Raw genomic sequence first — 27,702 nt, forward strand, 5'->3', positions numbered from 1 at the left:
GAATGATGGTGAAAGTTTTTCTTTTTCGGGAAACCCCTGCCTTGGTGGGAATCGGCCAGTGTGCTATTAAAAAATAATAATAATAATAATAATTAATTATGTTTGTGTAGTGTTATAGTTGCCACAGTGAATTGAATTTGCATGCCCATTGGGGCTGGAATTGTATTTCTTATACATTTGTAATATTAATTGATTTGTGTAATTATTATGTAAATTAATTGGTGAGGCTAGGATTGTATTTGAGATAATTGTTAATTTGCTAAGCCCAGTTTGGGCTAGGAATGATAATTGTCTTCTTTCTGATTAAAATAATATTAATTATAAATTAATTTGTTAAGCCAGGAAATATTTGGCTAGGATATTTAGTGCATATTGTAATAATTATAACAATGTCTCATTGTATAATTTGTGCAACCAGTGTTCATTAATTGAGTCTAATACATAAAAAAAGCCATGGATGAGGGTAATGTATTAATGCAAATGGAAACTCCATGGAAATTAAAGCTGTAAAGGTATTAAATGCAAAAAAAAAAAAGGTCATGTGACCAGAGCTTGTAATATATGCCTGGAATTGATGGCAGAAGAAACTGTGAATAAGGTTAATTTAAAATTATATTTGGAACCATTAGAGAATAGATATGTGTCATATGAATTGTATTACAAAGATTATGAAGGAGATCTGCTGTTGAATTGTGCAGATGATACCGAGAGGGTATTATTCATTAATCAGTACAGTATTATGAACTAGAATATAAAATACTATCATGTAAAAGTGAAGTATTAAATAAATTTAAATGTGCAGATAATGCATTTGACCAGAGTTATGTCTACCAACATTTAGTCCAGGAGACAGATGGGAAGAATTCTGGTCAGTATTTAAGGCTGTGGTGCATGTGAGGAATGACCTAGCAGATGTCACAAAATTATTTTATCTCATAGGGCAGGTTAGAAGTGATGCTTATGCCCTGATTCAAGGATTCCAAAATAGAGACTAGTTACCTAGAGACAGTTGACTTCTTAGAAGTGACCTATGGTAATCTGGAACAAAGTAGGTTGGACCTTGTAAACATTGTGATTAACCTTAAAACTCCAGAACACAATTTAGGGTGAAATTAGAAAGCACTCTTTAAGTCCCTGAATAATAGGTTTGATTTGGGTGAATCGGACTGAATATTAAGTGCTATCTTACAAAATAAATTGACCAGCAAGACTGCAAAGTGGTTGTCTAATAAATACCATAAAGGTTATTTTTCTCTGGAGGAAATAAGATTAGGTCTGGTTTAGAAAGACACGTAAGCAAACACTATAACATATTTATTAGAAAATGTTTCGGTCCTGGAACCTTGATCACTTCTAACATACAGAGGTAGAAAGACATTATATATATAGGCGGAGAGTGAGATGTGACGCAGGTGACCTGAGGAATGTCATAAGAACATAAGAATGGAGGAACACTGTAGAAGGCCTACTGGCCCATGCGAGGCGAGGGTAGACGATGAAATCACGTGACTCCTGTGTTGTTGGGTTGGTGCTGCTTAAGTATCATGTATGCCAATGTTTTTGAAATTTTGTAGTTTCCAGTGTTGCGTTCTATAGTGTCGGTGACGGTGATTAGTGAGGCTTCTAGGCACCGTCGGCATCTGAGGTCTGGTTCGGTGAGAACGAGTTGTGCCTCGTTCCAGTTCATCAAATGCCCCGTGGAGTCTCTGTGGAGGACACAGGCGTACCTTACATCGTCTCTGTTAGAGGCATTTCGATGCTCATTCAGGCGGACTGCAAGATCTCTGCCTGTCTCGCCTACATATTTCTTGGGACAGAACCCACAGGGGATAGTGTAGACGCCTGCTGTAGAAGTTAGAGGTGTGGGGCTGCGTTTAGTAGTGAGGTCTTTGATAGAGGATGTGTTTATGGTGGAAACGTTGATGTTACTCATACCAAGTGCCCGGCGAGTATTCGTGGCAACATCGCCACATGGGAGTACTATGAACTGTTTAGGGGGCTGTTCCATGGGCGGTTTGTTGAGGATAGCTTGTGCCTTGAGTCTGCAATCTCGGATGAAGAAAGACGGGAACTGAAGACGTGTAAAGGCTTGTGTTATGTAAGTGCATTCTTCTTCTAGAAAACAAGGGCTGGAGATGCGAAGAGCTCTCAAGAAGAAGCCAATGAGGACTCCTCTCTTAGTGCGGGTATCTTGGTGTGAATAAAAGTGTATAAGATCGTCCTTGTTGGTAGGTTTTCTATACACTTTGAAGAGAAGTTTGTCACTGTCGGGAGATCTGCACAGTAGAACGTCAAGGAAAGGAAGTTTGCCATCATTTTCGAGTTCAAGTGTAAACTTTATTGATGGTTCAACTGCATTGATCTTGTTGAGAAGGGCCTGGATATTGAGACGTCTCGGATAGAAAACCAATATATCATCAACGTATCTTAGCCAGGTAACGGTGTTGGGAATGAGGGTGCTGAATTTCTCTGTCTCCAAGTTTTCCATGAAGAGGTTGGCAAGCACAGCACTGAGCGGGCTGCCCATTGCCATCCCAAAGCATTGTTTGTAACAGTTGTCCTGATACTTGAAGAAGTTGAAATTAACACACAGTTCCACTAGATTGATGAAATCTAGAAGAGGTAAAGGGAGGTCGTGGTTTTCAGTGAGCCTCTGTCTCAGAATGTTGATTGCAGCGTCAGTAGGAACGTTGGTAAAGAGGGCTGTGACATCGAAGGAAGCCATGCTTTTGTTTTTGACATTCAGGTTGGAAATACGGGAGAGAAGGTCACCTGAGTGTTTGAGGTGGGCTTGACTGATAGTGCCCAGAAGCGCTGAAAGGTATTTGGCAAGGTGGCCGGCTAGTCTGTGTGGTGCACTCCCTATGCCCGAAGTGATAGGCCGTAGTGGGATGCCAGGTTTGTGTGTCTTAGGAAGGCCATACAGGCGTGCTGGTTTCGGTTGACCTGGTAAAAGTTTAAGTAGTTTTTTGCCTTGTTCTGATTTTCGTAAGATGCTACGAGCCTTTTGAAGGAAAGTCTGGGTACTTTGAAGTAGCACTGATTCCGATACAGGCTGGTATGTGTTGGCATCGTTGAGAAGATTTAAGACTTTATTGTTGTAGTCGACAGTGTTGAGTAACACCACACCACCTCCTTTGTCAGCGGTTGTAATGACGATATCATCGTTGTTGCACTTACATAACACAAGCCTTTACACGTCTTCAGTTCCCGTCTTTCTTCATCCGAGATTGCAGACTCAAGGCACAAGCTATCCTCAACAAACCGCCCATGGAACAGCCCCCTAAACAGTTCATAGTACTCCCATGTGGCGATGTTGCCACGAATACTCGCCGGGCACTTGGTATGAGTAACATCAACGTTTCCACCATAAACACATCCTCTATCAAAGACCTCACTACTAAACGCAGCCCCACACCTCTAACTTCTACAGCAGGCGTCTACACTATCCCCTGTGGGTTCTGTCCCAAGAAATATGTAGGCGAGACAGGCAGAGATCTTGCAGTCCGCCTGAATGAGCATCGAAATGCCTCTAACAGAGACGATGTAAGGTACGCCTGTGTCCTCCACAGAGACTCCACGGGGCATTTGATGAACTGGAACGAGGCACAACTCGTTCTCACCGAACCAGACCTCAGACGCCGACGGTGCCTAGAAGCCTCACTAATCACCGTCACCGACACTATAGAACGCAACACTGGAAACTACAAAATTTCAAAAACATTGGCATACATGATACTTAAGCAGCACCAACCCAACAACACAGGAGTCACGTGATTTCATCGTCTACCCTCGCCTCGCATGGGCCAGTAGGCCTTCTACAGTGTTCCTCCATTCTTATGTTCTTATGACATTCCTCAGGTCACCTGCGTCACATCTCACTCTCCGCCTATATATATAATGTCTTTCTACCTCTGTATGTTAGAAGTGATCAAGGTTCCAGGACCGAAACGTTTTCTAATAAATATGTTATAGTGTTTGCTTACGTGTCTTTCTAAACCAACTTGTCGGTATTTATTACCAAGGTTTATACCAAGATTAGGTCTAAAAGAATTGATTGTTCAATTACAGACAAGCCAACCAAATAATTCTAAGAATTTAACACATGATGATTCTGATGTATCTGTCTGGTCTAACAAATGGAAAAAATATCCCGATGTTAAAAATCATCATAATTCATCCCATAAAAAGGGTTGCATAGGCACATATCAAGTGGCTAGAACCAGAAATTAAGAGAAATAAGTAGCTTAATAAGAGTGGCCCAGCTAATAATGGGCAAGTCAAGCAAAAGAGGGATTGTATTAATATTGGTAGAATTACAGACAATATGTTAAGTAAAAGGTCACAAGTGCAACTAATGTGACATTTTATTGTGGCAACTTTTTGCTCTCCAGGAGCTTTGTCAAGCTGTTGCAAATAATACATGGACACAGAGGGTATATGTAGGCTTGGAGTGAGGTGTAGTACTAGTGGAGGTAGTACAGGTCGGCCATCACTAATCCGGCAGTCAGTTATCCGGTTCCACCAATAATCCGGCACTAATTTCGGTTAGCATATTTTCAGATTTCATCATTATACTGACCCAAATCATTATAATGACTCAAATTTCATCATTATACCGACTCAGAAATTGTGCAGATAGTTGTAAATCCACAGCAGCAAGCCAGTGGAGGAGAAAGCAGTGATGAAAATGAGGAAGATGTAGCAGAAAGTCTCTGTTGATAGGTTAATTAAGTGTATTCTAACCTAACCACTCTGTAATCTGGCAAACTCACTAATCCGCCACACTATATGTCCCAATGAAGCCGGATTAGTGATGGTCGACCTGGAGTAGTAGTGATATATGTGGTGGAAAGTCGGCTTCACTCAAAGCCTATATATACCCTCTGTATCCATGTATTGTTTGTAACAGCTTGACAAAGCTCCTGAAGAGCAAAATGTTGCCACAATACAATGTCACATTAGTTGCACTTGTGTCCTTTTACTTAACCCTTAAACTGTCCAAGCAGATCTATGTTCAAATGCTTAGTGCTCCAAAAGTAGATCTACATTTTCTTTTTACATATTTTCAAAAATATACCCTGCCTTGGTGGGAATCGGCCAGTGTGATAATAAAAAAAAATTATAATTTTCAAATATAACAAAAAAAAAAATAGATCAAAGTTTTTTTACACGTTTTCAAATGTAAAAAAAGAAAAGAAGATCTACTTGTTTTACACACTTTCAAATGTTGAAAAAACGTAGATCTACGTATGGACAGTTTAAGGGTTAAAAAACGAGGGATTGTCTTTTTTGCAAGGGTACTCATTTCTCCAGGAATTGTAATGCTTATGATTCATGGAATGTTAAGGTGGAAAGGTTGGAGGAACTTGACAGATGTGTCATGTTTAGGCAGTCATAATGTAAAGGATTGTTATGCCAAACTGAATGTTATCAATGCTGCAAAGGAAGTCATCATATAGTAATGTGTAAAGGTTTAAATAATAGTAATGATAATGATGATAATGTTGATGACCCTGACACAACATTTACTAATGTAAAAATTGCAGCTAATGTTAATGAGGATGGCATAGCTGAAGTAGCCTTACCCCTGGTGAATGTAGAAATTCGGGATAAAAGGTGTCAATTAAAAAATGTAACTGCATTACTGGACCAAGGATCACAACGCACATTCATATACCATAGTTGCCTTAATGATATGAAAGTGCAAAAGAGGGATTCTACAAATTTAAAATTATCTGGTTTTCTGTCAGATAAAAGCGCCCAGTTGTACGACACTGTGTATGTAAATGTTGGCCTGGGCAATGAGAAAAATGTATCAATGCAGTTATAATAGATAGGCTCTCACAGAAAATCTCTACAGTTGGGCTTAGTGAAGCTACTGAAAGGCTTTCACAAAATGGTATAGAATTGGCACTCTCTTGTGTAAATAATGACTCAGTGGGGCCAGTAAATCTAATAGGGAGTGATTATTGTTCTTATTGTGTAAAAACTCTATGCACATAAAGGGCCCCAAAATATGGAATTCATTACCAGAAGATATTAAAGTAACCCAGTCTGAAAATCAATTTAAGACTCTTCTCAAAAGCCACTTAATCATCCTAGACTAAATGCTAAATACTCAGTACACATTTACTCATCTATGTACTCCCACATCATAACTGAAACAATCACATTGAACCTTTTATCCATTGTTGACAGGAATATAATTGAATCATTGTTTTTCACAAAAGCATTTTAGAATATAAATACGTATATCTTTGTATTATACAAATTTTGATTAATATATAATTAATATTCTACTGTACAACTATGAAATAATTACTTTCCTACTGTACAACTATGATATCCTACTCCTTAGTATTAAGTAGAATGTAAGCGAATAATGTTAAGTTGGCCCATAATGCCAAGGCATAATAGAGGCTCTCTTTGCATTGCATCCCACTACTGTATATACACAATCTCAGTGTACTGTTTTGAAAGACATTAAATAAATAAATAAATAAATAAATAAATAAATAAATAAATAAATAAATTTGTAAAGCATATGGTAAGGAAATGTGGTGTCACTCTTCTAAAAACAGTAGGAGGCCATGTAATATATGGTCAGCTTCCTTGCTCTGATAATTAATAACTAAATAGAACAGAAAATATTTGTTATTTGTGTTATGTCTTATAAATGGATTAAGAGTCTTGCTTGTTGAAGTTTCCCAATGCTTTGATCTACTAGGCTTAGTGTCACCCCTTACAATAAAAGGGAAATTATTAATACAAGAAGCATGGAAACTGAAATGTGCTTGGGATGAAGCCCTACCTAAAGAATTTATTAGAAAGTCAAATGGTGATAATATATTACACATTTTTTGCGATGCTTCAAATTTGGATTATGGAGCAGTCGCTTATATTCAATGTAATAATTCTATTCCTCTTGTCATGTCAAAGGCTAAAGTGGCTCCAATTAAAGCACATACATTGCCTCAGTTGGAATTAACAACCATTTACATAGGTGTCAAATTAGCTAATTATGTAAGAGAAATTGCAGGAGATAAATATTAGTGACACTGTGATTTGGTCTGATAATGAGGTATCCTTACAATGGATTCACAATGGTAACAGTAAGATTGTGTAGATATAAAACAGAGCCACTGAAATTAATCAAATTCAAGGGAAATATAAGAGTTTGTGTCATCGTTTATTAACATTTAATCATATACCTGATGACAAGAATCCAGCTGATTTCTTGTCACAAGGCTTGACATATGATAAGTTTGTGAATACTAAATCATGGTTCAAGGGACCAAATTGGTTAGTAAATAAAATTAATTGGCCTTTACAAGAGGCAGATATTGCACCTTCTGAAATTACTCTGACCACCATTCCAATAATTTGTTCTTCACTAGCCATTGATATTATTAGGTGCTCTTCCTTATCCAAACTAATTAATGTAACATTGTTAGTGTTTCTAAATTTATAAGCAAAATTAATATTTCATCGAATTTTCCACATCCTCTGAAATGCTGGATTCAGAGGGTGCAAGAAGAAATCTATGGAGATGAAATTAAATTATTGTTAAAGGTTCAATAATAGATAAATTAGGATTGTATTTAGATGATGATGTAATTAGGTATAGAGGTAGGTTACAAAATGCTGAATTAGGTGAACATGCTAAACACACTATCTTATTGCCCAAAACTCATCATCTGACAACTCTGATTGTTTTAAATGCCCATAAAAATGTAAAGCATGTTGGGGTACAAGGTACTTTAAAATGTATTAGGGAAACTTTCTGGATTCCACAAAGACGACAAAGTGTTAAAAAGTGTGTTAAATCTTGTATAATATGTCGCCGGGTGGATGCCATAACTTATATGTACCCAGGTCCTCCACCATTACCAAGGGAACGTGTACAGTTGTTGAAAACCATTTGATGTAACAGGTGTGGACTATAGTGGTCCACTTATTTTAACAGGTAATTCAGATGGTGTTCCCTTGAAAGTGTATGTATGTTTATTTACCTGCACTGCTACTAGGGCAGTTAATTTAGAAGTGGCTCAGGACTTCTCTGCAGAACAGTTTATACAGCTGTTTCGGAAATTTGCAGCTACAAGATCCTGTTCAAGATTAACGATCTCGGATAATGTCACTAATTTTGTAGTGGGTGCCCAATATTAGTTTGGAGGAATTCCGTACTGTATTAGTTGAGGCGGAAAATTGAATAAATAATTGTTCCCTCATGTACGTTAGTGATACTCCTAAGGTAGACATTAACACCTTCTCATCTAATATGTGGATGAAAGTTGGAAGCTACACCTATCTAAAGAGATAATCCTGAAGAAATTGATGAAGATTATAATAATGTAGAATTGTTAAGTAATAAATTTAAGAAGTTAAATAAAGTAATTAATCATTGGTCCAATGTGTGGCAAAAGGAGTACAGTATGTTCTTACACTATGTGGACACTTTTATAGTGCACCAGAAGCTGTAAATCAACAGAACATTCAACCAGGTGACATTGTATTAATTGATACTGAGCAACCTCGAACATTGTGGCCTCTGGGCAAGGTATTAACATTATACCCAGACAAAAACATACCACGGGCAGGATTTGAACCCGTGGTCAGAGAGTCTGGTATGGTTTGTTTGCAATCGTGTCATTACGATTTCGTGAGTTATTATACCCAGACACATAAGGTGTTGTCAGGAATGTCAGGGTGTTGCGTCGTGGTCAGGAAAGTTTGAGTACCATTAATAAATTAATTCTCTTGGAATTAAATGGTGTTCAACCAAATGTAAGTGGTAATCTAAGGGAAAGTGACACGAGTGAAATGGAAGATAGCACTGACCAAGGAATTCAAGAGGAAGAAATTGTAATAAGACCTACTAGGAGAACAGCCACTCAAGCTAGAGTTGGCTGGAATTGTTTCATACAGGAAGAAGCAATTTAAGTCGTCTAACAATGACTTCAGCCAGCCACAATGTGGAAAAATTGTTATTTTCCTAAATTCAGCATGTGTAAATATGAATAATATAATAATTCTGTATTAAAATGTGATGCTGATTTGGCCCTTTAAGAAATTTTGTGTGAAGGAGGGTGTGCAGCTGCTGCAGAGTGATACAGGGAGATGCCATAGTGAATTAAGGTGTTAGCACTGGTCTGTTAATAGTGAAATTTAATCCGGTGCCATCGAGGCCATAATTGGGTGTTTCAACCCGAATTTGAATAGGAACCCATGTTAATGTCCCCTGCTGAAGAATTGGGAGAGGAAATTTGTGGGACCTCCAGAATTACGTGTGGAAGGTGAAAAATAAGGAGACTACACCATCACTCCCACAGGGAAGTGTTCCATTGTCGTTTCATTTAGATTTCTCGCTGGCCAGTGTAGGTTTCTATATGTTAGGTAGGCATTGTGGTGTGATCCAACTTCAGTAATTGAATGGTAAGTGGTAATACCAATTTCTTTTCTAATAACAGTATTGTATTACATGTTTTGTACTAATAGTTATATTTTGTGTACCCAGCAAGCAAACCAAAATAACATACAATCCACATAATTTTAATTTACCAAACTTTTTTTTTTTTGTTAATTATTAATTTAACCCTTTGATTGTTTTGATCATATATATACACGTCTTATGAGCCAGTGTTTCGGACGTATTAATATGCATAAATTCTAGCGGCTTCAAATCAAGCAGGAGAAAGCTGGTAGGCCCACATGTGAGAGAATGGGTCTGTGTGGTCAGTGTGCACCACATAAAAAAAATCTTGCAGCACGCAGTGCAAAATGAGAGAAAAAAAAAACTGACCGTTTTTTTGGATTAAAACGCTGACTTTGAGCTGTATTTTTGTATAGTATTTATCGTTGTATTCTCATTTTCATGGTCTCACGTGATAAAATGGAAAACATTTTACAGAAATAAAGATGATTTTGATTAGTTTCACGAAGAAAACGACCTTGAAATTGAGCTCAAAGTCGGAGAAATGTTTGATTTTTACCAATGTTCAGGGGTAAGTAAATCACACCACACGTCCAATACACGTCAACTGGGGAGTCTAATATTCTTTCACTAGTGCACTGATATTATTTATACCATTTTTACAATAATGCAGTAGTCTGCATAAAAGTAGATTTTGTATTTTTTGTATGAATAAAAAATCAAAATAGAAAGCAATAGTATTATAAGAGGGGCCTAGAGATGTAACTAATGAACAGAGGCTATGTTATTTTAGTGCCAAGAATGTCTACGTTGTTTATTCTGGACCCTTTTTTGAAATTGGCATTTTTTAATTGCGTGAAATTGGCCAAATTGCCAATTTCTGACCACTTTATTGGAAAGTTCAAATCAGTAAATGGGCGGTTTCTTGTACTCAACTGATAGAGCAAATGGAGTTCTAAAGAAATAGCTATGAGTTTGGTCAACTGGAACAACGGAATTGGCCAAAAGCAGGGCTCAAAGCCGGCGAAATCGCCAATGCATATATGTCACCGAGACCGCTAACTTCGCGGGAGCGTAATTCCACAAGTTTTTGACCAAATTTCGTACTTTTGGTGTCATTGCTGTTGGGAAAAGATTCTCTATCATTTCATTAGAAAAAATAATTTTTTTTTTCCAAAAATTTTGCAACATAGTATGACAGTTTCAGAAAGGGGCTTGTGACAGTCAAAAGTTTAATATCAAGTCAAGCTCTTTTGTGAGAGTGGTGAAGGAGTGGGCATTGAGGGAGTGACAGTTTTGCAGCCTACTATGACTAAGTCCCACTTACCTCACCCAAATTACTTACATGTAATAATTCGGGTAATACCCTGTAAACCTCATGCAGGTAATTTCTCACATTACTGATGAGCTGCACTGTGGTGCCTACATTTGACTATGTGCTATTAGCATCTACAGTTTGGTTGATCAGGCCACTAACCAGGAGGCTTGGTCTGGTATAGGGCCACAGTTGGTAGCGACCCACAGAATCCTCTTCAGATAACCTCACAACAATTTCAGTTAAGCTTATTCAAGCTTGTAATTTTAAGTTTTCAAAATGATATGTCCTGGCACACCTTGCATGAAAAAACAACTGCAGTGACTTTTATATTTAAAATAAATTTATTGGTTTTCATAATATTTCAGTAAACTAACAATCCCTGTAAGCCATTGTTACCTTGGTGTCCAACATCATCATCATTATTATTATTATTGCTGCTGCTTCTTCATTATTGTTTAAATATATCTCAGGTCCTAAACACCTACCTCTTTTAGGCATTGAAGTATAATTCCTGGTCCACTTGAAGGGGTTAAGCTGTAGATGCTAGGTGCCCCATGGCATGGTGGCAAAAGCTCTCGCTACACACAGTTAGGGTCTGGGTTCGATACCCGATGAAGGGGTGGAAACATTGGACGTGTTTCCTTTCACCGGTTATCTATGTTCACCCATCAGTCAAAGTGTGCACCAGTGTCCAAGAGTTTTCAAAAAATAATTTTGCTATTTTTTCTTATGAAATGGTAGAGAATCTTTTTTTGAAGGTAATAAAACAAAAAGTACGAAATTTGATGGGAGGGTGATTTTCATCAAAAAAGGTTTGCACTTCAAGCCATTTTGCACACATTTCCTTAATCTTTGAAGTAGGCAATTCCTTCAATTTCTCTCTCCCCTCCTTTGAACCAGTTTCCCCAGGTCTGGCCTCTTGCTCTTGAAGTTGATCTATCAGCTCATCAGTGGTTAGTTCTTCATTGTCCTCCTCCACCAACTCTTCCACATCCTCCCCACTAACCTCCAACCCCAAGGACTTCCCCAATTCCACAATTGATTCCTCAACTGGTATACTACTCCTCTCAGGGTTAGCCTCAAACCCTTCAAAATCCCTTTTGTCTACACATTCTGGCCACAGTTTCTTCCAAGCAGAGTTCAAGGTTCTCTTAGTCACTCCCTCCCAAGCCTTACCTATAAGGTTTACACAATTGAGGATATTAAAGTGATCCTTCCAAAACTCTTTTAGAGTCAATCGAGTGTCTGTGGTCACTTCAAAGCACTTTTGAAACAGAGCTTTTGTGTACAGTTTCTTGAAGTTGGAAATGACCTGCTGGTCCATGGGCTGCAGGAGAGGAGTGGTATTAGGAGGCAAAAACTTCACCTTAATGAAGCTCATGTCCCCATAAAGTCGCTCTGCCACGTCTGTAGGATGACCAGGGGCATTGTCTAACACCAGGAGGCACTTAAGGTCTAATTTCTTTTCAGTTAAGTAATCTTTCACATTGGGGGCAAATGCATGGTGTAACCAGTTATAGAAAAATTCCCTAGTGACCCATGCCTTACTGTTTGCCCTCCACAGCACACACAAATTATCCTTGAGGACATTCTTTTGCCTGAACGCTCTGGGAGTTTCAGAGTGATACACTAATAAAGGCTTAACTTTGCAATCACCACTAGCATTGGCACACATCAACAAAGTAAGCCTGTCTTTCATAGGCTTATGTCCTGGGAGTGCCTTTTCCTCCTGAGTAATGTAGGTCCTGCTTGGCATTTTCTTCCAGAACAGGCCTGTTTCATCACAATTAAACACTTGTTCAGGTTCCAGTCCTTCAGTTTCTATGTACTCCTTGAATTCATGCACATATTTTTCAGCCGCTTTGTGGTCCGAACTGGCAGCCTCACCATGCCGTATCACACTATGGATGCCACTACGCTTCTTAAATCTCTCAAACCAACCTTTGCTGGCCTTAAATTCACTCACATCATCACTAGTTGCAGGCATTTTTTTAATTAAATCGTCATGCAACTTCCTAGCCTTTTCACATATGATCGCTTGAGAGACGCTATCTCCTGCTAGCTGTTTTTCATTTATCCACACCAATAAGAGTCTCTCAACATCTTCCATCACTTGCGATCTTTGTTTCGAAAACACAGTTAAACCTTTGGCAACAACAGCTTCCTTGATTGCCGTTTTCTTGCCCACAATAGAAGCGATGGTTGATTTTGGTTTCTTGTACAACCTGACCAGGTCGGTGATACGTACTCCACTTTCATACTTATCAATGATCTCTTTCTTCATTTCAATGGGTATTCTTACCCTTTGAGGTGTAGGGTTGGCACTAGAAGCTTTCTTGGGGCCCATGGTCACTTATTTTCCACAAACAGCACCGAAAACACTGTAATAATACGAAATATTCCGAGTGTATGCTTGAATGTTACCGCGGAGGCTGGCTGGTAAACAATGGGATGGGCGGCACATGTGAGGCTGGCTGAGGGCGCACATTGGACGCGTCTCGGACGAAGGTCGCTGAGCGGGTTTTTGTCCACTATGCGGGGCAAAATTTTAGCGAACAAAGCGTTCGCTATGCGGATTGTTCGCTATGCAAGGCGTTCGCTATGCGGGGGTCCACTGTATTTACGCATCGGCGATTTTACCGACTTTGACTCCCATTTTAGGCCAATTACACTCAACCAAATTCTTAGCTATTTTACTAGTATTACTTCTATCCTATCGACTGAGCACAAGTCAACTGTTTCAACAACAAAATGACCGGAAAATGGTAATTTGGACAATTTAGTGCAAAGTTCAAAATATTCCAATTTCAAAATAGAGTCCAGAATAAACAATGCAGACATTCCTGGCACTAAACTAACATTTCCTCTGTTCATTAGTTACATTTTCAGGCTTTACAAATGAATTCCATTTTGATTATTTATTCACATCATGAATTTTTATTCAAACCAAAAAATAGAAGATTTACTGTTATGCAATACTGTAATAATTGTATAAATAATGTCACCACATTTGTGAATGTATATTAGACCCACCAGCTGTCATGTATTAGACTTGTGACGTCATTTGTTTACTCTTGAACATCGTCAAAAATTTAACATTTCTGCTACTTTGAGCTCAGTTTCAAGCCATTTCCAGTACTAAAACCAATCAAAATCATCTCTATTTCTATAGTATATCTTCCATTCTATCAAATGAGACTAAGAAATTGCAAATACAACTATAAAAAACATACGAAAAAACACTGCAAATTCACCGTTTTAATCGAAAATTACGGTCTCAGTTTTTTTTCTCTCATTATGCAGTGTGTGCTGAAGGATTTCTTTTATGTGGTGCACACATACCACATAGATGTATTCTCTCATATCTAGGCCCAAATTTACTGCTCACAGCTTATCAGAGTGAGCTGAGCTCATGGTGTAGATCTACGGTTTGGACCCTGAACGTAAAGCCGTAGATCTACGGCACGGACCCTGAAAGGGTTAGTTGACTGGTGTGGGTTGCATCCTGAGACAAAACTGACCTAATTTGCCTGAAATGCTCTGCATAACAAGTGGCTTTCTATATAGTAGTGCAGTGGACCCCCAGTTATCGGCCGGTTTGGTTATCAGCCAACTCAGTTATTGGCGGGTTTTTCGGCACCCAGTTATCGGCTGTTTTGGACGCGTCCATCCGCCGGCTGGGGCAGCTTGCGCTTCAGTTTGGCTTTGTCTCTCGGTGGCTGAGGAAGCTTCTGCTCATACATCCAAACATTTCGCTTGTTTACCATTGTTTTTAGTGGTTTTTCTTGCAGTGCAACTGTGAAATAAGTAAAGATGGCTCCAAAGAAAGTTCCTAGTAAAGTTCCTGTGGTAAAGAAAGTGAGAAACACCATGGAATTTAAGCGTGAATTGATGGACAAGTTTGAGAGTGGTATGAAGGTGGGGGAACTTGCCAGGATGTACAGCAAGAATAAATCAACAATTACATCCATCCTGGCAAAGAAAGAACAAATCAAAGATGCTAATGTTGCAAAAGGAGTAACTTTTCTAAGTAAACAAAGGCCACCAATAATGGAAGAGATGGAAAAGTTATTATTATTGTGGATTAAGGAAAAAGAATTAGTGGGAGACAGTGTTGTGGAGTCTACTATTTGTGAGAAGGCAAAGCAGTTGCATGAGGATCTTGCAAAGAAAATGCCTGGAACAAGTGCTGCAGTTTGTGAATCTAGGGCCAGCAAAGGATGGCTTGATTGATTTAAGAAGCATAGTGGCATACACAGTGTTGTAAGGCATGGTGAGGCTGCAAGTTCTGACAAATGTGCAGCTGAAAAGTATGTTCACGAATTCCAGGACTGTGTAAAGGCTGAAGGATTCGAACCCCAACAAGTGTTCAGTTGTGATGAAACAGGCCTGTTTTGGAAGAAAATGCCAAACAGGACCTACATTACCCAGGAGGAAAAGGCACTGCCAGGACACAAGCCTATGAAAGACAGGCTTACTCTTTTGTTGTGTGGTATTGCTAGTGGGGATTTCAGAATGAAGCCTTTACTCGTGTATCACTCAGAAAATCCCAGAGTGTTCAAGAAAAACAATGTCATGAAGAATAGATTGTGTGTGATGTGGAAAGCTAATCATAAGGCAAATTTTCAAAGAGTGGGTTAATGATGTGTTTGGCCCAAGTGTGAAAAAATACCTCCTGGAAAAGAAATTGCCACTCAAGTGTCTCCTGGTACTGGACAATGCTCCTGTACATCCTCCAGATTTGGAAGACCAAGTGTTTAGGGACTTCAGTTTTATAGAAGTGAAGTTCTTGCTGCCTAACACCACTCCTCTCCTCCAGCCCATGGACCAGCAGGTCATTTCTAACTTCAAAAAACTACACAAAAGCAGTGTTTCAAAAGTCCTTTGAAGTGACCTCGGACACTCAGTTGACCCTAAGACAATTCTGGAGGAATAACTTCACTATCCTCCATTGCATAAGCCTTATAGGTAATGCTTGGGAGGGAGTGACTTCCAGGACTTTGAACTCTGCTTGGAGAAAACTGTGGCCAGATTGTGCCCAAGAGAGGGATATTGAAGGGTTTGAGGCTGACCCTAGCCCTGCCGGCCCTGTGGACTCTATTGTGGCACTGGGGAAGTCCCTGGGGTTGGAGGTGAGTGGCAAGGATGTGGAAGAGTTGGTGGAGGACCACAGGGAAGAGCTAACCACTGAAGAGCTGCAAGAGCTTCAACTCGAACAGCAACAGACTGCAGCTGAGGAGCTTGCTTCAGAGGAGGAGGAAGAGGGAGTGAAGGAGGTGCCATCTTCAGAGATTAAAGAGATGTGTGCAATGTGGACTAGGGTGCAAGCTTTTGTAGAGAAACACCACCCTGACAAAGCTGAAACAAGCCATATCTGCAACATGTTTAGTGACAAAACCCTGTCCCACTTCAGGGAAATCTTAAAGAGATGCCAGAAACAGAGCACTCTGGACAGTTATTTTGTGAGACAGGGGTCGAGTGACTCTCAAGCTGGTCCTAGTGGCAATAAAAGACAGAGACGGGAAGTAACCCCAGAGAGGGCTTTGCTACCTAAAGTCTTTATGGAGGGGGATTCCCCTTCCAAACACTAACTCCTCTCTCTTTCCTCCTCCCTATCTTCCAGAAGCCAGCATTAGTCTTCAATAAAGGTATGTAATACAGGTACCATCCAACTTACTACCGAGCTTGGTTCCAACCAACCGGTCGTAAGTTGAAATGGATATAAGTCAAACTTTACTACTGAATATCAACATCACATTTTTGTAATGACTTTATTTTATTGTTTTATTCTTGTATTTCATTTTTTAGTTTACTTTTTATGCTGTTAGTACTGTATTTTATACTGTAATGTTTAGGATAAACATTGTGTACAACACAAACAGTTGTTTATTTCCCAGAAATTTGGCTTAAAAAGCACGGTTGTAAGTCGAGTGGTCGTATATCGAGCAGGTCGTAAGTCGGATGGTAGGTGTACTTACATAATTTTTAAAAAAAAATATTTTTTTGTGAATATTTTTGTTTGGAATGGATTAATTGTATTTCCATTAATTCTTATGGGAAATATTAATTCGGTTATCGGCCGACTTTCTGGAATGGATTACAGCTGATAACCGGGGGTTCACTGTATGTCATTGATGTCAGCTAGGCCTATATACTTTGTACATGTAGTAAATAAAGTTATTATTATTATTGTTATTATCATCATTATTATTATTATTATTATTATTATTATTATTATTATTAAGATAAAGCTACTGGACCTCTCCATGGTGTTCATATCCAACTTCTAGAGCCTAGAGCTCTTGGGATATAGAGATATGACTTATATGTCATAACTCTTGGGTTAGTGTAACTACCCCAAGAGACATAGTTTATAGGTACATGCAGCTACAGTAAAGCCCCACTTTATGGTGTTTCACCTTACGGTGTTCTGCTAATACGGCGATGTCAAATTATGATCAAAATTTGCTATACGGCAAGCGATCTTTCAAATATTGCGCCCCCCACCTGGTTTGTTTACATTTTCCGCGACCACATCTATTATGTCAGGAAACTTTCCAAAATTTCAAGTGTTTTAAAGTTACTGCATATTTTATATGTACTCTGATAATTATACTTATGTGTACCTGTACCTAAATATACTTACACACTGTGCTGGTGTGCAGGTACACATTAAAATCGCTAAGTCTCTTTCTACTCATGATGCCAATACTATATAATAATAATCACTCTTGGGCACACTAAATGTCTTATTTTACATCAATGTAGGCATTTTCATTAATCCATCTATGATATTTTCCTCAAAATTATATATGAAACCTGTTACATAGCATATAAACATAATACATACACTCACAGAATAAAAATTGATGTAAATATAAGATTTGTTTACAAAGCAACTGTGTAGGTAGTGTCGGAAGAATTACGTTTTCTCTAGTCAAACACTGGGGGATAACTGTAGAAAAATATTCTTTTCATATGCCTTTACTCTATATATAGCAATTCACGACCCTTGTGGGTTTAGTGCTTTTTATTATAATATTATTATTATTAGAATTATTATTAATAATAATAATAGTAATAATATTATTATTATTATTATTGTTATTATTATCTTCATTCACTCTAAAAATGGTGTGTTGCTGTTTGTTTATTCTGAACTAACTTGTACAACTTGTACACAATGTAAGAGTATTTGTATTGTGAGGTAATTATTATAATAAAAAAATACTCTGGTGGCCTGGTGGTTAACGCTCTCGCTTCACACGGTGAGGGCCTGGGTTCGATTCCCAGCCAGAGTAGAAACATTGGACGTGTTTCTTTCCACCTGTTGTCAATGTTCCCCATCAGTAAAATGGGTATCTGGGTGTTAGTCGACTGGTGTGGGTCGCATCCTGGGACACTGACCTAAGGAGGCCTGGTCACAGACCGGGCTGCGGGGGCGTTGACCCACGGAACTCTCTCCAGGTAAACTCCAGGTAAAAGTCTTACAAACTCTTACAAACGTATGTGAATGAACTAAAAGTAGACACATATTAATACGCATTTATTTCGCCTGACCAAGTGATCACCCACTACCTGTTCAGTTTGTGTTCTTACAATGTCTGAGCTCTGTATCTCATTCTCTCTCTCGTTTACTCTTTCGTTAACTAGTTGGCTCTCATTGACAATGGCGTCTAAGCTTAGCTGTGTTAAAAAGGGGAGTTGTAAGCCTCTTGCTTTAAGTGCCAAGTTAGAGGATGATGGTGTGCCATTCTGATTTTATTCAATAAACACCCTGCCACTCACCTCTCACACATTAACCCTTTGACTGTTGCAACCCCCAATCCTGAGATGTCTCCTGGTGTTGCAAAATTTCAAAAAAAAAAAAAAAAAAAATTTTCTTATGAAATGATAGAGAATCTTTTCCCGATTGTAAAGACACCAAAAAAACGAAATTTGATGGAAAACTGACGGAATTACGCTCTCGCGAAGTTAGCGACCTCGGCGATATTTACAAATCAGGGATTTCGCCCACTTTGAGCCCTATTTTCGGCTAATTCCATTATTCCAGTCAACCAAACTCATAGCTATTTCTTCAGAACTCCATTTTTTCCATCGATTGAGTACAAGAAACTGCCCATTTACTGATTTCAACTACCCAATAACATGGTCAGAAATTTGCAATTTGGCCAATTTCACGAAAATTAAAAAATATGACAATTTCAAAATAAGGACCAGAATGAACAATGCAGACATTCCTGGCTCTAAAATAACATTTTCTTTGTTCATCAGTCATGTCTCCAGGCCCCTGTGATATTACTCTTGCTTTTTATTTTGAAATTTTATTCAAACAAAAAATAGAAGATTTACTGTTATGCAGACTACTGCAATACTGTAATAATTGTAAAAATTACATCAACCCATTCATGACTGCTGCATATTAGAATGGCTATTTGGACATTTATTGGACAATGATATCATTTGTTTACTTTTGAACATCGGCAAAAATCAAACATTTCCCGTACTTTGTGCTCCATTTCCAGGTTCTTTTTATAGTAAAATTAATCAAAATCACCTCTATTTCTATAATATAGTTTCCATTATATCAAATGAGACCAAGAAAACGAGAATACAACCACAAATACTATACGAAAATAGACCACAAAGTCGGCATTTTAATTAAAAAATATGGCCGGAGTTTTTTTTTCTCATTATGCACTGCGTGCTCCAGGATTTTTTTTATATGGTGCACACTGACCACACAGACCCATTCTCTTACATGTGGGCCTACCAGCTTTCTCCTGCCTGATTTGAAGCCGCTAGAATTTATGAGTATATATACGTCAAACATGGTACCTCGTAAACGTATATATACGACCGCGACAGTCAAAGGGTTAATATTAATATTTTAAGGTAAGTAATAAGTATATTCTGTGTGTATCTTACCTTTTATTGTGTTTTTAATGCCTGTTTCTATTGCTAACTTAATATAAGTTAGTGTAAACTTCTTGTCTGGCATTTATTGCATACACTTTTATATGTGCTCTGATAATAATACTTGTGGAGCTGTGTCGTAGCCGGGTGGAGGGACAACATTACGTTTTCTCTGTTCAGCCATCAGAGAAAACGTGTATGAATCTGCGTTTGGCCCAGCCACTCCCTCACTCCGCTTTTGTTTACAATTTTCGGCATGAATTATCCATTACCTTTGTTTATGATGGCATCTAAAGGTAGTTGTTAGAAATGATTAAATTCAGTGAACAAGGTATGTCGATGTTAATAATATGGCTCTGGGCCACAGTGTAGGTAGCCGGTAGGTGTAGCCCACCTGGGCTACACCTACTGGCTACCTACACTGACTTTCTACAAATAAATACTATACTCACCTCTCTTCCTATATTAAGACTGCACATATTTTAAGGTAAATAATGAGTGTACTGTATGTGTATTTTACCTCTCTGAGATGTTTTAAATATCGTATATTAAGTATGAGATGGGGAACCAGGGCTACCTACACCTGGGCTACCTACACCTGACTTCCTACAAATAAGTACTACTCACTTCTCTCCCTACATTAAGATCAAAAATACTTAAGGATAAGTAATGAATTTATTGTGAATGTATTTTACTTTGTGTGTTTTTAATGCCTAGTTCTATTACTAACTTAATATAATTTAGTGTAAACTTGTTGTCTGGCATTTATATGCATTTATAAATGGAAAAAATGGCGTTCTGCCTTCCGGCGATGTCTGCTTTCCGGCGACAGCCTGGAACCTAACCCGCCATATAAGTGGGGCCTTACTGTTTATTGTTGTAGTGTACAGTGAGGTGCAGGGGTTTGGGGATGTGGGATATGAGGATACCTTACATGCAATAAACATTCAGTTATCAAAAAAAAAAAAAAATAGATTTTAGGCAGTTCCTTTTAGCCATTTAAAAAATAAATTTTTAACTAACACTCTGCAACAAATTCAGAAAATTAAGCTTGAGTCAAACCTCCTTTGGATAGATCAGTGATTGAAACACAACTAAATATTAAATCCTCATTTACTTGTATTGCAGCCATAACCAGTCAACAGGTGGTAATATTGTGGAGAGTGTTTTTTGATATGTATATACAGTGACATTTATATTTTATCATTACATGCAATTACATGTTTATCTTTAATCAGTATCATGGAATTTTTGCTTCTTCATGTGAGAAAGATGAATTGTCATAGAATTTATTGAGATTCCCTGGTTCTAAATCCCATTTTCTATAGACAGGTGAACTCTCTCAATAATGATGAGGGACGAGGAGGAGGAGCTCAGACCTCCAGTGGCAACACAGCCATGGTAGCCGAGCTGCAGAAGAAACTGGAACATGCGCAGAGAATGTTGCAACAAGCTGATGTTACTGCCGAGCGCAAGCCAGGTTGTTATGTAGATACATTCAGCACCATCATAAATTTATTGTGAATAGTAATACTGATTGTCTGCTGGTACTGCATTAAGATTTTTCTTTGAAAGTATGGTATAGTTTTTAATCTTTATGTAGATAAGGGCCCCAAATATATAGCACCTTCTTTTCAGTGTTCCAATCTTTTGTTGGCTTCAAACTGAGCCGTTGTTCATTATGTTCCACTCACTGGAACATATTTCTCACAAGTGGGTGGAACAATGGCTTCATTGAAAGCTAACAACAATGTGGAACACCGAAAATAAGTGCTGTGTATGTGGGGTCCTCCTGTATTACATTGGTATTACAATTTGGTATATAAAATTTTGTATTTTGTTTTAGGATTGTCCGACTTTACACCATCACTAGAGTTTGAACAGACTCGAAGGCTTGTGGAACAGGGCGTCCAAGAAACTTGGTGGTATGTTTCCGACCAACTCCAACAACTGCGTAAAAAAGTCGCAGCATTCTCTGATTTCACTTCTCACATTGATCAGATGTTGGAAGTAGGAGCAGATCATGCAAGGTAAAAATGGTGTTTAACCCTTAAACTGTGGGTAGTTGTAGAGCATCAAAATCTGAATATACAGTAGCAACAAAAATAAATTAGGTAGAGATTAAATTTTTGTCTTTCTATGGCATGTTGAATTTGTTGAAATGAAACCTAGTCCTCACAAGTGGCAAAAATCATGTATTGACCTAACTTCTTAACCCTTTCAGGGTCCGTCCCGTAGATCTACAGCTTTACGTTCAGGGTCCAAACTGTAGATCTACGCCAAAATTCTAGCGCCGTCAAATTTAGCACGAGAAGGCTGGTAGGCCTACATCTAAGAGAATGGGCCTGGGTGGTCAGTGTGCACACCATAGAAAATATCTGGACACCCACATGGCATTGTGGGAATGCCGGCAAAGTAGCTTTGTTCATAGTGCCTGGCGGCAAGGAAGCTCTCACTCCCCACTCACTCTCCGGGCGAATTCTGACTCTCCTCTTCACAACTTACAGTTCTAAGACTGATGGAAGTGGAGCTGAAGACGAATTCTATGGTTTTGAACCATATGGTACCATTGTGCCATATGGTACAATTTTACCATATGGTACAATGGTGCCATGTCAATGGTATCATATGGTACCATATGGTACAATGGTACCATATGGTACAATGGTACCATATAGTACATTGTACCATATAGTACATTGTACCATATAGTACATTGTACCATATAGTACATTGTACCATATAGTACATTGTACCATATAGTACATTGTACCATATAGTACATTGTACCATATGGTACAGGGTACAGGGACCCTAATGGAAATAAGTCTGTCTGACTTTTTTGGGGTTATCCTAGGTTCTCCAAACATATGCTGCTAAGTATGATATTCTATGTAACTTTATTTGTGTATAACTAAATAAACTTACTTATGATGCCACATGCACTTGAGTAAGTTTATTCAGGTGTACAGAAATACAATTACATAGATTATCATACATAGCAGCATATGTATAAAATCCTAGGATAACGCAAAAAAGTCAGGGTGACTTATTTCCATAGTTATCCCTGTATCTGTACCATATGGTGTCCTGTACTGTATGGTACCCTGTACCATATGGTACCCTGTACCACATGGTACCTTGTACCATATGGTACCCTGTACTATATGATACCCTGTACTATATGATACCTTGCACCATATGTTATCCTGTACTGCATGGTACCCTTTACCATATAGTACAATGTACCATATGGTACCCTGTAACATATACCGTGTACCATATGGTCAATAGGTGTTGGTGGCATGAGACACCAGCCAAGACTGAGTGAGTGGCGACACAAGCTAGCTACTGACTCAGCAGTTTCCGAGACAAAGTGCTTTGTCATCCACCTCAAGGAACACGTAAAGTTCCTGTTCACTTGTAAATATATAATAGAACATTACTAATATACATTTTTGCATATTTTTGTTGTAAACAACTATTGTAAACAAAATAATAATGAAAATATTAGTGTGTTTGTGTTGAATACAACAGTACCATATGGTACAATGAACCATATGGTATCATTGTACTGTATGGTACAATGTACCATATGGTACCATTGCATCATATGGTACCATTACACCATATTGTACCATAAGGTACCATTGCACCATATGGTACCATTGTATCATATGGTACCATTGTACCAAATGGTGCCATTCTACCATATGGTACCATTGTATCATATGGTACCATTGTACCAAATGGTGCCATTCTACCATATGGTACCATTGTATCATACAGTACCATTGTATCATGTGCCATTTTGCCATATTGTACCATATGGTACCATTGTATCATATGATGCCATTGTGCCATATGGTACCATTGCACCCTATGGTACCATTGCACCCTATGGCACCATTGTACCATATGGTACCATTGTATCATGTGCCATTGTACCATATTGTACCATATGGTACCATTGTATCATATGGTACCATTGTATCATATGGTGCCATTGTACCATATGGTACCATTGCACCATATGGTACCATTGCACCCTATGGCACCATTGTACCATATGGTACTATATGGTACCGTTGTATTCAACACAATAACCGCACTAATATTTTCATCATTTTGTTTACAATAAACTTGTAAACAAGTTTTGTAAGCAATATAATGATAAACAAATTAGTGCAGTTATTGTGTTGAATACAATGAGTGTACACTTATACAATATACATTATACTGGTCTCACAGGCCACAAATGTTACTAGAAAAAGAAAAAAATTAGAAAAGAAAAGAAAAAAGTATAAAAAACATAAAATAAAAAAATGGAATTTTGCGGAAGTCACTGATGTTGCCGCCACCCGGTCATTTTGGGTCAATTTCCCACCGCTTTATCTCGGTAAGTACTGATCAGAATTTTTTTTTGTCTTATTACCTTCATAAAAATATACTCTTTAATTCTGTAAGAAAAAAATAATTTTTTTTTTTTTTTTTCAAAATTTCTTGGACACTGGAGCACCACTTCAGATTTTGGCCTTGGACCCTGAAGGGGTTAATGCAGTCTTATTACATCAAATTTTATTGTCTTTACATGAAATTTATGTACAGTGGACCCCACCTTACGATCAGCTCCAAACTCGAACATTTATGTAAGTGTAACTTTGTAAGTGCTTTTTGTATGTGTATTTTTGGGGGTCTGAAACGGACTAATCTAATTTACGGTATTCCTTATGGGAACAAATTCGTTCGGTAATGGCACCCAAACAGACTTCTGGAATGAATTAATATCGTAAGTCGGGGGTTCACTGTATTTGCAACACTGTAAATATCTGAATTTTCTAATAAACCATACCCCCGGCCGGGATTGAACCCGCAGTCATAGAGTCTAATAACATAGGCCTAATAACATAGAGTCTAATAACTTGGTGCTCTTAACCCTTTCACTGTCGAGACCCCTGATCACAAACTTGCTCTCACTGTCGAATAAATATTAAAAAAAAAAATTGTTTTTTACCAAATTCTTAAGGATATTTTTCTGATTGTTTTAAAAGAAAAAAAAATTTTTTGCCATCAATACTTACCAAGATATAAAGGCGTGAAGTTGACAGAAAGTGAGCCGCTTACAGCAACATCGGTTACTGCCGCTCAGTCGGTAATATTATTTTTACTTTTATTCTATTTTTTATTTTATTTTCTAATATTTTATTTCTTCAAGTAACTTCTGTGGCCTGTGAGCCCAATATATATAATGTATATATATCAACTTGTTGTATGCAACACAGTAACTGCACAAATATTGTTATCATTATATTGTTTACAAAACATGTTTACACAAACCCACGCTGCCTCCCCTACCGCCCGCATGGAAATAAGTCACTCTGTCTGACTTTTTTGGGTTATCCTAGGTAATTTACACATACATGTATGCTGATATGTTGTTTACACAAACTCATGCTGCCTTCCCCACCACCCATGCTGCCTTCCCCACCACCCACTCTGCCTTCCCCACCACCCACGCTACCTTGCCTACCACTCACATGGAAATAAGTCACTTGGAAAAGTCTCAGTTCACTGGAGAGTGAGGTATTCCTTACTGCTAGGCATGTATGAACAAGGCATACTGAATTAGCACTCCCACAATGCACTATGGTCTCCCCGATTTTTTTTTTTATATTGCGCGCACTGATTACATAGACCCATTCTCTCACATGTAGGTCTACCAGCTTTCTCGTGCTAGATTTGAAGCCGCTAGAATTTTGGGGTATTAATACATCACCGATACTGGCTTGTAAGCTGTATATATACGTCACCGACGGTGAAAGGGCTAAACATTATAGCAAAGTTTTCAATATTTATTATACATATACTGTAGTATAGAATACAGGTGTCCATGGTTTTATGCAATACAGTGGACCCCCACCTTACGATATTAATCCGTTCCTGAGAGCTCATCCTATGCTGAAATTATCGTAAGGTGAATTAATTTTCCCCATAAGAAATAATGGAAATCAAATGAATCCGTGCAAGACACCACAAAGTATGAAAAAAAAAAATTTTTACCACATGAAATATTAATTTTAATACACACAAACTGACACTTACCTTTATTGAAGATCTCGTGATGATGGGATGGAAAGAGGGGAGAGTACGGAAGTTGTTAATGCTTAGAAGGGGAATCCCCTTCCATTAGGGCTTTAGGTAGCACGTCCTTTTCCGGGGTTACTTCCCTTCTTCTTTTAATGCCACTAGGACCAGCTGAATGTGGTGCAGCAACAGCTGACTTTGGTGCAGCAGCAGCTGACCGTGGTGCAGCAACAGATGATGGTGGTGTAGCAGCAACTGACCGTGGTGCAGCAACAGCCGACTGTGGTGCAGCAACAGCTGATGGTGGTACGATAGTACATATTTCTCACCCTTTTTACCACAGGGTTGGCACTAGAAGCTTTCTTTGGGCCTGTGGTGACTTATTTAGCAGTTACAAGCACTATAAACAATGGAATAATGCAAAATATATCGAATGTATGCTTGCAACCGGCCACCCTGGCTTGTAAACAATGACGGCAGGGCTGGATGAACAGGTTCAGGACGAGTCATGTTGATCAGAAACAGCTGATGGTGGTGCAGCAGCAGCTGACTGCGGTGCAGCAGCAGCTGACTGTGGTGCAGCAGCAGCTGACCGTGGTTCAGCAACAGCTGACTGTGGTGCAGCAGCAGCTGACTGTGGTGCAGCAACAGCTGACGGTGGTTCAGCAGCAGCTGACCGTGGTACAATAGTACATATTTCTCGCCCTTTTTACCACAGGGTTGGCACTAGAAGCTTTCTTTGGGCCCATGGTGGCTTATTTAGCAGTTACAAGCACTATAAACAATGGAATAATACAAAATGAATCGAATGTATGCATGCAAGCGGCCACCCTGGCTTGTAAACAATGACGGCAGTCCAGCTGAGGTGCTCAGGCTAGATGGACAGGTTCGGGACGAGTCATGTTGGTCAGAAACAGCTGATGGTGGTGCAGCAGCAGCTGACAGTGGTGCAGCAGCAGCTGACCGTGGTGCAGCAGCTGACTGTGGTGCAGCAGCAGCAGCTGACCATGGTGCAGCAGCAGCTGACTGTGGTTCAGCAACAGCTGACTGTGGTGCAGCAGCAGCTGACTGTGGTTCAGCAACAGCTGACTGTGGTGCAGCAGCAGCAGCTGACTGTGGTGCAGCAACAGCTGACCATGGTGCAGCAGCAGCTGACCATGGTGCAGCAGCAGCTGACCATGGTGCAGCAGCAGCTGACCATGGTACGATAGTACGTATTTCCCACCCTTTTTACATATGATCGTTTGAGAGATGGTATGTCCTGCTATCTGTTTTTCGTTTATCCACACCAATAACAGCCTCTCAACATCTTCGAGTACTTGCGATCTCTGTTTTGAAAACAAACTTGCACTTTTTGCAAGAACAGCTTCCTTGATTGCCATTTTGTTGGCCACAATAGTAGCGATGGTTGATTGGGGTTTGGTATACAACCTGGCCGGCTCCGAGACACTCCACTTTTGTACTAAGTTAGCAATTATCTCTTTCTTCACTTCCATAGTAATTTTCACCTTTTTTACTGCATGGTTAGCACTAGAAGCTTTCTTGGGGCACATGGTGACTTATTTTGCAGGTGCAATCACTAAAAACGCTGTGATAATATGAAATGTTCCAATTGTATGCGTGGATGCGACCGCACTGGCTAGCTTGTAAACACTGGCACCCACGGGGCAGCTGAGGCGCGCTCAGACGAATCGTGTGAGGTGAGTTTTTTAGCGTGAGGTGAGGCAAAACTTTTGTGTTAAAATATATTGTATGGTGGATTTAATGTAAGGTGATGCCATCATATGGTGGGGGTCCACTGTAGATGTGTTCCAGGCCCATGGCAACTGTAATTAGCTCTTCTGTCCACTATTATGTGGTTTGAAGAGTGTATGGGGAAAACAGGGTTAGGTTCCGGTGCTTCGAAAAAAATTTAACATGTTTTTTTAAGTTTTGTAATTCATCAAAA

The 27,702-nt window shown here is 38.9% G+C and overlaps 1 protein-coding gene across 2 annotated transcripts in view; it reads left to right on the top strand.

Moving 5' to 3' along the window:
* The window catches only part of FucT6 (alpha-(1,6)-fucosyltransferase 8), a 628,228-nt gene that overhangs the window by 502,711 nt on the left and 97,815 nt on the right, over positions 1-27,702 (top strand). For both annotated transcript variants that reach the window (XM_070083038.1, XM_070083039.1), the window contains exons 4-5: positions 20,999-21,150; positions 21,517-21,700. In XM_070083038.1, the coding sequence (XP_069939139.1) occupies positions 20,999-21,150; positions 21,517-21,700 (336 nt within the window). The remainder of the gene's footprint in view (positions 1-20,998; positions 21,151-21,516; positions 21,701-27,702) is intronic.

The sequence above is a fragment of the Cherax quadricarinatus genome, chromosome 8 (assembly GCF_038502225.1).
Source record: "Cherax quadricarinatus isolate ZL_2023a chromosome 8, ASM3850222v1, whole genome shotgun sequence".
Lineage (NCBI taxonomy): Eukaryota > Metazoa > Arthropoda > Malacostraca > Decapoda > Parastacidae > Cherax > Cherax quadricarinatus.